The sequence below is a fragment of the Tachyglossus aculeatus genome (genome assembly GCF_015852505.1).
Source record: "Tachyglossus aculeatus isolate mTacAcu1 chromosome 12 unlocalized genomic scaffold, mTacAcu1.pri SUPER_6_unloc_1, whole genome shotgun sequence".
Classification (NCBI taxonomy): domain Eukaryota; kingdom Metazoa; phylum Chordata; class Mammalia; order Monotremata; family Tachyglossidae; genus Tachyglossus; species Tachyglossus aculeatus.
Genome location: NW_024044828.1, coordinates 16,995,910 through 17,008,312, shown reverse-complemented (window position 1 = coordinate 17,008,312; position 12,403 = coordinate 16,995,910). Strand labels below are relative to the sequence as shown.

The 12,403-nt window shown below is 46.5% G+C and overlaps 2 protein-coding genes across 2 annotated transcripts; both read right to left on the bottom strand.

Moving 5' to 3' along the window:
• Positions 1-680: 680 nt before the first annotated feature.
• Positions 681-4,472, bottom strand: LOC119920787. The gene is made up of 3 exons (XM_038740969.1): positions 4,427-4,472; positions 3,685-4,074; positions 681-979 (listed from the first exon to the last, which is right to left on the bottom strand). The coding sequence occupies exons 1-3, from the start codon at positions 4,470-4,472 to the stop codon at positions 681-683; spliced, it is 735 nt and encodes a 244-aa protein (XP_038596897.1).
• A 3,480-nt stretch (positions 4,473-7,952) lies between these two features.
• On the bottom strand, positions 7,953-11,034 carry LOC119920839. The gene is made up of 3 exons (XM_038741060.1): positions 10,989-11,034; positions 10,234-10,614; positions 7,953-8,251 (listed from the first exon to the last, which is right to left on the bottom strand). The coding sequence occupies exons 1-3, from the start codon at positions 11,032-11,034 to the stop codon at positions 7,953-7,955; spliced, it is 726 nt and encodes a 241-aa protein (XP_038596988.1).
• Positions 11,035-12,403: the final 1,369 nt, after the last annotated feature.

Genomic DNA, 12,403 nt, shown 5'->3' with positions numbered 1-12,403 from the left:
GTGAGCCCATTGTTGGGTAGGGACCGTCTCTATATGTTGCCAACTTGTACTTCTCAAGTACTTAGTACAGTGTTCTGTACACAGTAAGCGCTCAATAAATACGATTGAATGAATGAATGGATTCTGGTTACACTAATCACTCTAGCAAACAGGTGAAGCGGAAAACTTCTGCCAGCTATATTCTGTCCGTTCCTATTTGTGGGTGTGTGTTCCTATCTCTGGTGATAATTTTGAGAATTAAGTTTGTCTTTGCTTTCTTTCAGGTTTTCAGGCTCCCCAGGGGCAAGGAGAGTCTCCTTGGTGTGTTTGGTGCAGGGGTATGCAGGTTGAGTTCTTACAAAATCCTCCGGACTGACCGACTGACTGAATGACTGACTGATTGATGGATTTACTGACAGACTGACCGATTCAGGTGCTATTACTCATTATACCAGTAATAATAATAACACTGCCAGGCACTGTTCTAAGCGCTGGAATAGATACAAGCAAATTGAGCTGGACACAGTTTTGGTCCCATGTGGGACTCACAGTCTCAATCCCCATTTTACAGATGAGGTAATTGCAGGTTAATTTCACTCTGTAGTCAGAGGTGACATCAATGTGCCATGTAGCAGGATTCCCGGTTGGATGTGTTGGAGCCCCAGCTGCAGGTTTCTGCCCAGGCTACAGGTGTCTGGGGATCACTGTGTCTCCACGGCACAGAGGTACATGGCTGAGTCTCTGAGCTGAGAGCCCCTGATGTGCAGGGAGCTAGTCCTTTTTTGAGTATTGAGGGTGGCTGTTAATCTTCCTTCCTGTTTATCAACTCCATGTAAGCTCAGGATAAACAAGGATTCAGGGCCTTTTCCTGCATATTGCCGGTACCACTGTAAACTATTAAAATTGCTAATTGAGTAGTTGCAGTTCATGGTGCTGTTCGCTCCCTCGCGGATGCTCAGGGATGGAGGAGTCTGCTTCACCTCATTCTGGCCGCTCGTCCCTGTCAGAGAGACAATGGCAAACACAGAGGTTGCTTGTCAGCTTGGCACTTTCCAGAAACCTCATCTTCCCCTCCCAGACCTCCCAGTAAACAGCCACTGAGCCACTCTGAGCCCAGCTCTCTCCCTCCCTCGGCCTCATGGGGACCATCTCCTGGAGCTCCCCATTCTACCCCCATGAACTCCATACTCACAACCCAGCTGGAGCCCCAGGATCAGTAATGCGGCTCCCAGGGGCTTCTCCATCCTCCCTCAGCAGTCGGGGTCACTGAGGACTCAGTTCTGGACCTTGGGATGCTGACCAGGCTCTCCAATCTACGGAGACTTTTCCCTCTCCTGGACGTTCCTGCTTTTCCTTCTGCCCCAGACAGATAGGGTGTTCCCAGCCTGGCTGCACAATCACAGACAAGTTACATCCTCCCAGGCACCCACTCAAGCCTGCAGATCCAACTGAAGCATATGCTGCCTATATTTGTAGGCAGAGACGTAAACACTCCCATCTTGTGTTGAGAAACATAAATTCACTGAGCTCCTCCTCTTTTGCAGAGCACTGTTCTAAGTACAATAGTAATGAAAGACAAAATTCCAGTCCTCAAGGAGTTCTCTCTCTTTTGGGGAAGGCAGACTAAAAATAATTTAGAAATAGGAGATTAAAAGGGATGGGTTGGTTGGTGGAAAAGAACATTTAAAAGTCTAGAAATAATTCAATACAGATAGATAGGAACTATTCCTGAATGCCTTGGGTGACAATCTCCTCCAAGAAACCTTCCCCGACTAATCCCTCATTTCTTCTTCTCCCACTCCCTTCTGTGTTGCCCTTGCACTTAGATTTGCACCTTTTATGCACCCCTCCCTCAGCCCCGGAGCACTTGTGTACATAGCCATAATTTATTTATTTGTATGAATGCCTGATTTCCCCCAGACTGTCAACTCCTTTTTGGCAGGAAATATGTCTACCAATTCTGTTATATTGGCCTCTCCCAAGTGTTCAGTACAGTGCTCTGCACACGGTAAGGTCTCAATAAATACAATAGATTGATTGATTGATTGATCAGCAGCAAGAAAATAAGTTGGGCAGTGGTAACTGGAAGCTCTCAGTCTTCCTGTTTCATAACAATTTTCTCTGTTTCCTTTGGCTTAATGGAAAGAGTAAGGCACTGGAAATCCAATTTGCAGTTCTGCCACTGGTCAGCTGTGTGCCCTGGAGTAAGTCACTTAATAATAAGGATAGTAATGGGTTTCGTTGTCTAAGTATGTGGGAGAACAGGTCCTGAATCCCCATTTGGCAGTAGAGGAAACTGAGGCATAGAGAAGTGAAGTGATTTGTCCAAGATCACATAGCAGACAAGTGGGAGAACTGGGATTAGAATGCAGATCCTCTGACTCTCAACCTGTGCTTTTTCCACTAGACCACACCGATTCACAATGTGCTAACCTAGCACTTATCCTATCCCATCTTGATTACTGCGTCAGCCTCCCTGTTGATCTCTCTGCCTCCTGTCTCTCCCCACTCCACTCCAGTCCACACTTCGCTCTGCTGCCCAGGACATTTTTCTACAGCCCTCCACTCCAGTCCACACTTCGCTCTGCTGCCCAGGACATTTTTCTACAGCCCATCTTTCCCCACTCCTCAACAACCTCCAGTGCTTGTTCACCTACCTGCATCAAACAGAAACTCCTTACCATCAACTTTAAAGCACCCAATCACTTTGCACCATCATACTTCACCTTGCTACCGTACACTCTGCTCCTCTAATGCTAACATACTCACTTTACCTTGATCTCATCTATTTCCCCATTGACCTCTTGCCCACAACCTGCCTCTGACCTGGAATGCCTTCCTTTTTCATTTCTGACAATGACTCTATCCACCTTCAAAGCCATATTCTAGGCACATCTCCTCAAGAGGCCTCCCATGACTAAGCCCTCATTTTCTCTTTTACCACTCTCTTCTTCATCATCCTGACTTGCTGTCTTTATTCAACTCTCTGGCCCCGAGTCCCACAGCACTTATGTACATATCCATAATTTATTTATTTTTATTAATGTCTGTCTCCCCTTCTAGACTGTAAGCTTACTGTGGGCAGGGAATGTGTCTGTTATATTGTTGTTTGTTCTCTCCCAAGTGCTTAATACAGTTCCCTGAAAATGCACAATAAATATGATTGACTGATTGATTTGTAAAATGAGGATAAACTAGATAATGAGCCCCATGAAGGACAGGAATGTTGTCCAGTCACCTAATCTTATTTCTACCCAACACACAGTGAGTGCTTAAAAAGTGCCATAATTATTATACAATCCAGCTTTCTGGCCATTTTGAAATATTGGACCCAATAACGGCAGTAGAGACGGAAACTCTTCCTCCACAGGAAGGATTTTCAGAAGGGTACACCAAAGCGTTTCATTGCTGGTGGCCGCAAGTTTTGTTGCTTTTCTTCATGGGGTGGCAAGAATGGCCAGCTCTGCCACTTGCCTTCTGTGTGAACTTGGACAAACCACTTCACTTCTCTGTGCCTCAGTTACTTCATCTGCAAAATGGGGATTAAGACTGTGACTCCCATGTGGGACGTGGACTAGGTCCAATCTGATTAATTTATATCTACTCCAGGGCTTAGAACTGCTTGGAAGCACAAAGCAGGCCCTTAACAAATACCATTAAAAAATGGCCCTGGCCACTAACCCCTTAAAGGACTTTCTCAGTCACTGGCCACTTCAAAGATTGTTCTGCCCAGACTCCACATCACTGCTGGATCTGTCAGGGGTTTGTGTGCAGCATCCCCTACAGCTCCTGTCACTGTGTCACTCAGAGCACAGTAGTACATGGCTGAGTCTCCCAGGGTGACAGCGTGTTTCCTCAGATGGAAGGACTTGGTGGTCTTCTTGTGTTCAGCATGAAAACCTTTGCTGGATTTTTTCTGCTCCTCCTCTGACGTGTCTCTCAGGAGGAGCCGAGGGGCTTCCCGGGGAAATTGGACGTACCAGAAGAGAGTAGGGGGAACACTGATTTTGTAAGTGCAGTTGAGAGTGAGTGTTGCCCCTTCAACGAGGGTCACATGGTCTTCCGTCTGGTCCACCGAGCCTCCATCTGTTCCCCCTGCAACACAATGTATTGGGGGGAATTAGACACAGATTAAACAGGAACCATTGGGGAGAATAATAATAATAATGGCATTTATTAAGCACTTACTCTGTGCAAAGGACTGTTCAAAGCGCTGGAGAGGTAACAAGGTGATCAAGTTGTACCACGGGGGGCACACAGTCTTAATCCCCATTTTACAGATGAGGTAACTGAGGCACAGAGAAGTTGTGACTTGCCCAAAATCACACAGCTGACAATTGGTGGAGACGGGATTTCAACTCGTGACCTTTGACTCCAAAACCCAGGCTTTTTCCACCGTTAGAAACTCACCTGACTTGGTCAAAGAAATTTTCAAATGTTTACTTACCCAACACCAGTAAGACCACAATTCCCGACCAAGGAGCAAAGACCATGGTCCACTGATTTCTGCTTTCTCAGTATCTTTGCCGAGTGAGCCCACGGAAAGATGTGATCGTGGAAGAACGGAACATTTTTGCTGACAGCAGACATCCTGTGACTCTTGAAATGTGTCCCTATTGTATGATACTGCCCTCTTTGGGTAAAAAATTGAAATAATAATAACAATGATGGCATTTGTTAAGTGCTTACTATGTGCAAAACACTGTTCTAAGTGCTGGGAGGGGATACAAAGTGATCAAGTTGTCCCAGGTGGGGCTCACAGTTTTAATCCCCATTTTACAGACAAGATAACTGAGGCTCAGAGAAGTTAAGTGACTTGCCCAAAGTCACACAGCCTAGCTGCAGAAAAACCTGGGCCCGGGAATCAGAAGATGTGAGTTCTAATCCCGCCCTGGCCACTTGTTTGTTGAATGACTTTGGGCAAGTCAGCTAATTTCTCCATTCCTCAGTTTCCTCATACTTCAGATTGTGAGTCCCATGTGCAACAGGGACTGTGTCTGACCTGATTATCTTGCTCCTATTCCAGCAGTTAGGACAGTGCCTGGAATATAATGATGATGATGGTATTCGTTAATCACTTAACAGGTTCAGTGCTTGGTCCCCTTCTGTTCTCAATCTACACTCACTCCCTTGGTGACCTCATTCGCTCCCACGGCTTCAACTATCACCTCTACGCTGATGACACCCAGATCTACATCTCTGCCCCTGCTCTCTCCCCCTCCCTCCAGGCTCGCATCTCCTCCTGCCTTCAGGACATCTCCATCTGGATGTCCGCCCGCCACCTAAAGCTCAACATGTCGAAGACTGAGCTCCTTGTCTTCCCTCCCAAACCTTGTCCTCTCCCTGACTTTCCCATCTCTGTTGACGGCACTACCATCCTTCCCGTCTCACAAGCCCGCAACCTTGGTGTCATCCTCGACTCCGCTCTCTCATTCACCCCTCACATCCAAGCCGTCACCAAAACCTGCCGGTCTCAGCTCCGCAACATTGCCAAGATCCGCCCTTTCCTCTCCATCCAAACCGCTACCCTGCTAATTCAAGCTCTCATCCTATCCCGTCTGGACTACTGCACTAGCCTTCTCTCTGATCTCCCATCCTCGTGTCTCTCTCCACTTCAATCCATACTTCATGCTGCTGCCCGGATTATCTTTGTCCAGAAACGCTCTGGACATATCACTCCCCTCCTCAAAAACCTCCAATGGCTACCGATCAATCTGCGCATCAGGCAGAAACTCCTCACCCTGGGCTTCAAGGCTCTCCATCACCTCGCCCCCTCCTACCTCACCTCCCTTCTCTCCTTCTACTGCCCAGCCCGCACCCTCCGCTCCTCCACCACTAATCTCCTCACTGTACTTCGCTCTCGCCTGTCCCGCCATCGACCCCCGGCCCACGTCATCCCCCGGGCCTGGAATGCCCTCCCTCTGCCCATCCGCCAAGCTAGCTCTCTTCCTCCCTTCAAGGCCCTCCTGAGAGCTCACCTCCTCCAGGAGGCCTTCCCAGATTGAGCCCCTTCTTTCCTCTCCCCCTCGTCCCCCTCTCCATCCCCCCCGCCTTACCGCCTTCCCCTCCCCACAGCACCTGTATATATGTATATATGGTTGTACATATTTATTACTCTGTTTATTTATTTATTTATTTATTTTACTTGTACATTTCTATCCTACTTATTTTATTTTGTTGGTATGTTTGGTTCTGTTCTCTGTCTCCCCCTTTTAGACTGTGAGCCCACTATCGGGTAGGGACTGTCTCTATGTGATGCCAATTTGTACTTCCCAAGCGCTTAGTACAGTGCTCTGCACATAGTAAGCGCTCAATAAATACGATTGATTGATTGATTGATTGATCACTTTCTCTGGGCCAAGCACTGTTCTAAGTGCTAATTAAGCATTAACAGATAGCACAGTTATTATTATTTTTCTCTAAACCAGTTCTATGTTATGCACTGCTCTATAGCTCTGCTGTTTTATAAAGAACAGGGTCTTAGAGGGCTTATACATTCCACAGGGCACTGTTTGGATCTGTCTGTCTCTTAGATCAAAGAGTCTTGTGAAAGATGTGCCAGTTGATACATTTTCTTGTTGGGTAGTCCCACGTAGCTTGAGTATTTCACAATGGATTCTCCATTGTCTCTGAATGAGCTTCACAATAGATCCCACTGGAATCCTTGTGAAATTAATGTCCCAATAACCCCTACATGGCAGCCCTACACAGCAGAATCCAGTATGCACCCAATGGAAAGAGTAATTTCTACTTTGGAATTCCAGACCTATTCTGATACTTCCTTTCTCAGAGGCTCTGGTGGACCCCCAGATGCTTCTCCTTCTCTGTCTTTTCTCTTCCTCTTCAACCCATCCATCCCATCAATCTAATATCTAGGGAAAAAAGGCTTCTGCCCAGAAGCCCTCCCAGAATTGTTCCTCCTCTAAAAGGTTTTTCTCAACTAAGCTATTATTTCCCCTTCTCCCATTCTCTTCTGTGTCACTCTTGCACTTGGATCTGAACCTTTTATTCACCCCACCCTCATCCCCACAGAACTTACATACAGATCTGTGATTCATTTATTTATATTAATGTCTGTTTCCCTCTCTAGACTGTAAGCTCCTGGTGTGCAGGGAATATCTCTATTATATGATACTCTCCCAGGTGCTTAGTCCAGTGCACATAGTAAGTGCTTAACAAATACAATTGATTCAATGATGGATTGCACCACTAGGCGCTGTTAATCGCTCCAGCAAGCCAGTGTACTGAAATCATCTGCCAGATATTTCCTGCCTGGTGGTTTTTGTGTTTCTGTCATGCAGTCACATTTTTAGAATTGGATTTGTCCTCACTTCCTTGTTGGATTAGAAGTTTCCCTAGGGCTGAGACAATCTCTCTTTGGGCATTTTGGACAGAGCTCTCAGTGTAAGATTCTTAATAAATATTCACTATTCTATTTATTTTGTTAATGATGTGCATCTAGCTTTATTTCTATTTATTCTGATGACTTGACACCTGTCCACATGTTTTGTTTTGTTGTCTGACTCCCCCTTCTAAGGACCGTCTCTATATGTTGCCAACTTGTACTCCCCAAGCGCTTAGTACAGTGCTCTGCACACAGTAAGTGCTCAATAAATACGATTGAATGAATTGAATGAATGAATAAATCTTGCTGACTAACTGAAAGTCCTCTAGACTGTAAGCTCACTGTGGTCAGGGAATGGGTCTACCAACTTTGCTGTATTTTCCTAAGCACTTAATATAGCGGTCTGCATGCAGTAAGGGCTCCATAAATATCACTGATTGATTGATTGACAGGCTGACTGTCTCTCTACAGGGACTACTGCTCACAATACCAGGAGGTGGGTTAATTTCCTCTGCAGTGAGAGCCTTGTCAATTTATGTGTCACACAATAGGATACCCTATTGGGAGAGTGTGAGCAGGAGCCCCAGCTGTAGACAGGGTTTCTGCACAGGCTGCAGGTGTCTGGAGATCACTGTGTCTCCATAGCACAGAGATAGGTGGCTGAGTCTCCGAGCTGGGAGTCCCTGATGAGCAGGGAGCTGACACTTTTTTCAGTACTGAGACTGGCAGTCAATCTTCCTTCCTTTTTATTATCTCCATTTAACCTCAGGATAAACAGTAATTCAGGGCCATTTCCGTCATACTGCCGGTACCACTGTAAACCTTGAAAACCGCTAATTTCGTAGCTGCAGTTCATGGAGCCAGTTTCCCCCTCCTGGATGGTCAGGGATGGAGGGATCTGCTCAACCTTGTCCAGGCCTCTCACCCCTATCAGAGAGACAATGAAAGACACAGAAGACACTTATCAGCTTGGCAATTTCCAAAAATCCCACCTTCCCCCACAGCTCCCCCACTTCCCCGCCACCAACCCAGGAAAAAGCTGCTGAGCCTCCCTGAGATCTGCTCGCTCCCTCCCTCGGCCTTGTGGGGAGCATTTTCTCGGGGCTCCCCATTCCATCCCCACAAACCCCCAAACTCACAGCCCAACTGGAGCCCTAAGATCAGTAACAAGGCTCTTAGGGGCTTCTCCATCCTCCTCCTGCGGCCCGGGTCACTGAAGATTCAGTTCTTGTCCTGGGACGCTGATCAGTCTCCCCAGCACAAGGAGCCGATCCCTTCTCCTAAACAATCCTGCTTCTCCTTCTGCCTCAGATAGGCAGGGTGTTCCTAGTCTGTCTGCACAGCCAATCACAGGCAAGCAGCATCCTCCCAAGCACACGCTCAAAACCCCAGATTCAGTTTTAGCATGAGCTGTCCTTGGTGTCTAAGAGGAAATGGAAACACTGCCGTCTTGCATTTAGAAACCCAGTTGTCTCTATTGAGATTCGAGTGTTTGCAGAGCACTCAACTCAGCATTTGGAAAAGTACAATCATCAGCATCATCATCAGTGACATCATCAGAGAAGCAGCGTGGCCTAATGGATACAGCACAGCACCTGGGTTCTAGTGCTAATTCCAATGATAGAAATAGTCTTTGCAGAACCATAATAATGATAGTGGTATTTGATTAGCCCTTACAATGTGTGAAGCGCTTTACTAGATACAAAATAATCAAGTCCAACATGGGACTCACGGTCTAAGTAGGAGGGAGAACAGGTATTGAATCTCCACTTCAAAGATGAGCAAACTGAATTATAGGGAAAGGAAGTGACTTGCCTAAGGTCACACAGCAAACGAGTGGCAAAACTGGGATTAGAACCCAGGTTCTCTGACTCCCAGACTGGTTTTTAAAAATCTCTTTAATGGCATTTGGTAAACGCTTAGTATGTGCCAGTACTGTACTACTACTAATTATAATAGGGGTACTTGTTAAGCATTTACTATGTGCCAAGCACTGTTCTAAGCTCTGAGATGGATACAAATTGATCAGGTTGATCACAGTCCCTGTCCCAAATGGGCACATAATCTTAATCCCCATTTTACAGATAAAGTAACTGAGGCACAGAGAAGTGAAGTGACTTGCACAAGGTGACACAGGAAACAAGTGGCAGAGCTGGAAATAGGACAGAAGTCCTCTGACTCCCTAGAACACACTGCTTCCCTAGCAGAAAACAGGAGGCCAGAGAGATGAGTGTGAGGAACCAGCAAGCCGGTTTGTCATAGGGAGAACATGAGGTTGTTAAGAACAGTGGGGGAAAATTGTGTGTTTTTGCTCTCCAGAATGTATCTGTGGTTTGCCAACTGTGAGGTTTGTCTGTTTACTGATGGGTCTATCCAGGCCTCTGTGGAAGAATCTGACTTCTCTTTGAAAGCTGAGCATTTAATCCTTCGGGGTTATTCACAGTTCCCTACTCCAGCCTCTACATTCCAGCTGCTCTTTCTCCGACTTCATCCCAGCACAGATGTTACAGTTCTTTGGCTCGTTCCACATGTTGGATCCAATATTGCAAAGGAATCAGGGAAAGGAGGGAAATCGCCCAGAGAAAAGATTTTCAGAGAAGGGAAGAATGGGGAGTAGCATCTCAGAGGGTCAGGGACTTTGGTCCTTGTCTTCCTGGAAATCCCACATGCAGGTGGCCACTGGTCATAAAATCCTGCAGCCATTTCCATCCACTGGCCATGTCATGTGGATAAGCCTGATTGACAGGAAGAAATGAGGGCATTGAAGGGCAGAAAGCAAGGGAGGAGAATGCAGGAAAAGAAATGTGCAGACTGGGGAAGACCCCAGTTGGTCTCTGATGGACCATCAGGGCCTTGAGTTTTCCACCTCCATGTGTATGTCAGCAGCTGAGGAGAGAAGGAAACTCCACTTCCAGGGCTGCCCAGACCCCAAATTGCTGCTGGGTCTGTCAGGGGTTTGTATAAAGCTCCCCCTGCAGCCCCTGTCACTGTGTCACTCAGAGCACAGTAGTACACAGCCGAGTCTTCCAGGGCAATGGCTTGTTTCCTCAGGTGGAAAGACTTCACAGTCTTATTGAGTTTGGCATGAAATCCATTCCCGCTTTCCCCCTGCTCTTTCCCAGACATGGCTTTCAGGAGGAGCTGAGGTCCATTCCCAGGAAACTGAACATACCAGAAGAGGTAAGGAGAAGAGTAGCTAGTTTCGTAAGTGCAGTTAAGAGTGAGTGTTGCCCCTTCAACGAGGGCTATGTGACCTTCTGTCTGATCCACTGAATCTCCATCTGTCCTCCCTGAAACACAACAGATTGGGAAGAATTGGACACGTGTAAAACAGGATGCTCAAAGATTAGAAACTAACCAGAGCTGGTCAAAGCAAAAAAAAAAAAAAAAAAAAAAAAAAACCACAACCATTTCAGTAGCAGCAATAGTAACTATAAGTGCTTATTGTTGTGAAGAACACTATATTAAAGGCTGAGAAAAATGAAACGAATAGGAATTAGACACAGACCCGACCCTCAGGCCTGAGAATCAACTAATATAAGTGTGCCTTGTGGGGAGGACTGAAGACATACTTATCAGGAGCCAAAAAAAATCCCACTAACAGAACAAAGGGCAAGGACAAATAGACAATGCACAAACCAAAGTCAGTAGGCATTTTACTCACCCAGCAGTAACAAGATCACAATGAAAAAACTCGGAGGGAAGACCATGGTCAACTGTTGTCTGCTCTCTCAGTATCCTCTCTCAGTGACACCCAGGGAAGAGGTAAAGGTAAAAAAAGATTACACGTTGGCCGACAACAGACATGCAAATCTGGAAGAAATGGTTCTTTACTGGGAGATAGTGCCTTCTTGTGGTGAATATAATGAGGTGGTGATGATGATGATGGTATTTGTTCAGCGCTTACTTTGTGTCAATCACTGTACTAAGCGCTGGGATAAATACGAGGTAACCAGGTAATGGCAGCTGGCAGGTAAGACAGCTTCCCTTGCAGCTCCTATCACTGTCACTTAACTTCTCTGTGCCTCAGTTCCCTCATCTGTAAAATGGGGATTAAGACTGTGAGCCCCCCCCCCCCCCCCCCCGCCATGGGACAACTTGATCACCTTGTAACCTCCCCGTGCTTAGAACAGTGCTTTGCACACAGTAAGCACTTAACAAATATCATCATTATTATTATTACTGTGTCACTTGGAGTACAGTAATATACAGCCAAGTCTCCCAGGGCAAGGGCTTGCTTCCTTGGGTGGAAATATTTCTCGGTCTTTTTGAGTTTGACATGAAAATCATTCCTACTTTCCTCCTGTTCTTTCCCCTTTCAGGAGGAGCTGATGGCCTTCACTGGGAAACTGGATGTACTAGAGAGATAAGGCAAAGAGATGCTAGTTTCATAAGTGCAGTTGAGAACAAGTTTGCTACTGTAGCATAGATGCTACAGTACTTGGGCTATTTCCATGTGTTGGATCCACTGGTTTCATGGAGAGGAGGGAGATCTTCCAGAGAAAACATTTTCAGATAAGGAAAGGACATGACGGAGCATTTGAGAGGATCATGGACTTTGGTCCTTATCTTCTTGGAAATCCCACATGCAGGTGGCCACTGATCACAAAATCCTGCAGCCTTTTCCATCCTCAGACCATGTCTAGTGCATCTTCCTGATTGAGAGAGGAAGAAATGAGGGTGTTGGAGGATGGAAAGAGCAGGAGAAGTGAATACAGGAAAATAAATGTGCAGACTGGAGACAAGCCAGCTATTTTCTGCTGGACTAGCAGGGCCAGGAGTTTCCCATCTCCATGTAGGTGGCCCCAGAACAGGTGTGTGTACTCCACTCCACTTCCACCTCTGCCCAAACTCCGTGTCATTGCTGGGTCTGTCAGGGGTTTGTGTACAGCTCCCCCTGAAGCTCTTGTCACTGTGTCACTCGCAGCACAGTAGTACACAGCCGAGTCTCCCAGGGCGATGGCTTGTTTCCTCAGGTGGAAAGATGTCGCAGTCTTATCGAGTTTGGCACGAAATCCATTCTCACTTTCCCCCAATTCTTTCCCAGACATGGCTTTCAAGAGGAGTTGAGGTCCATCC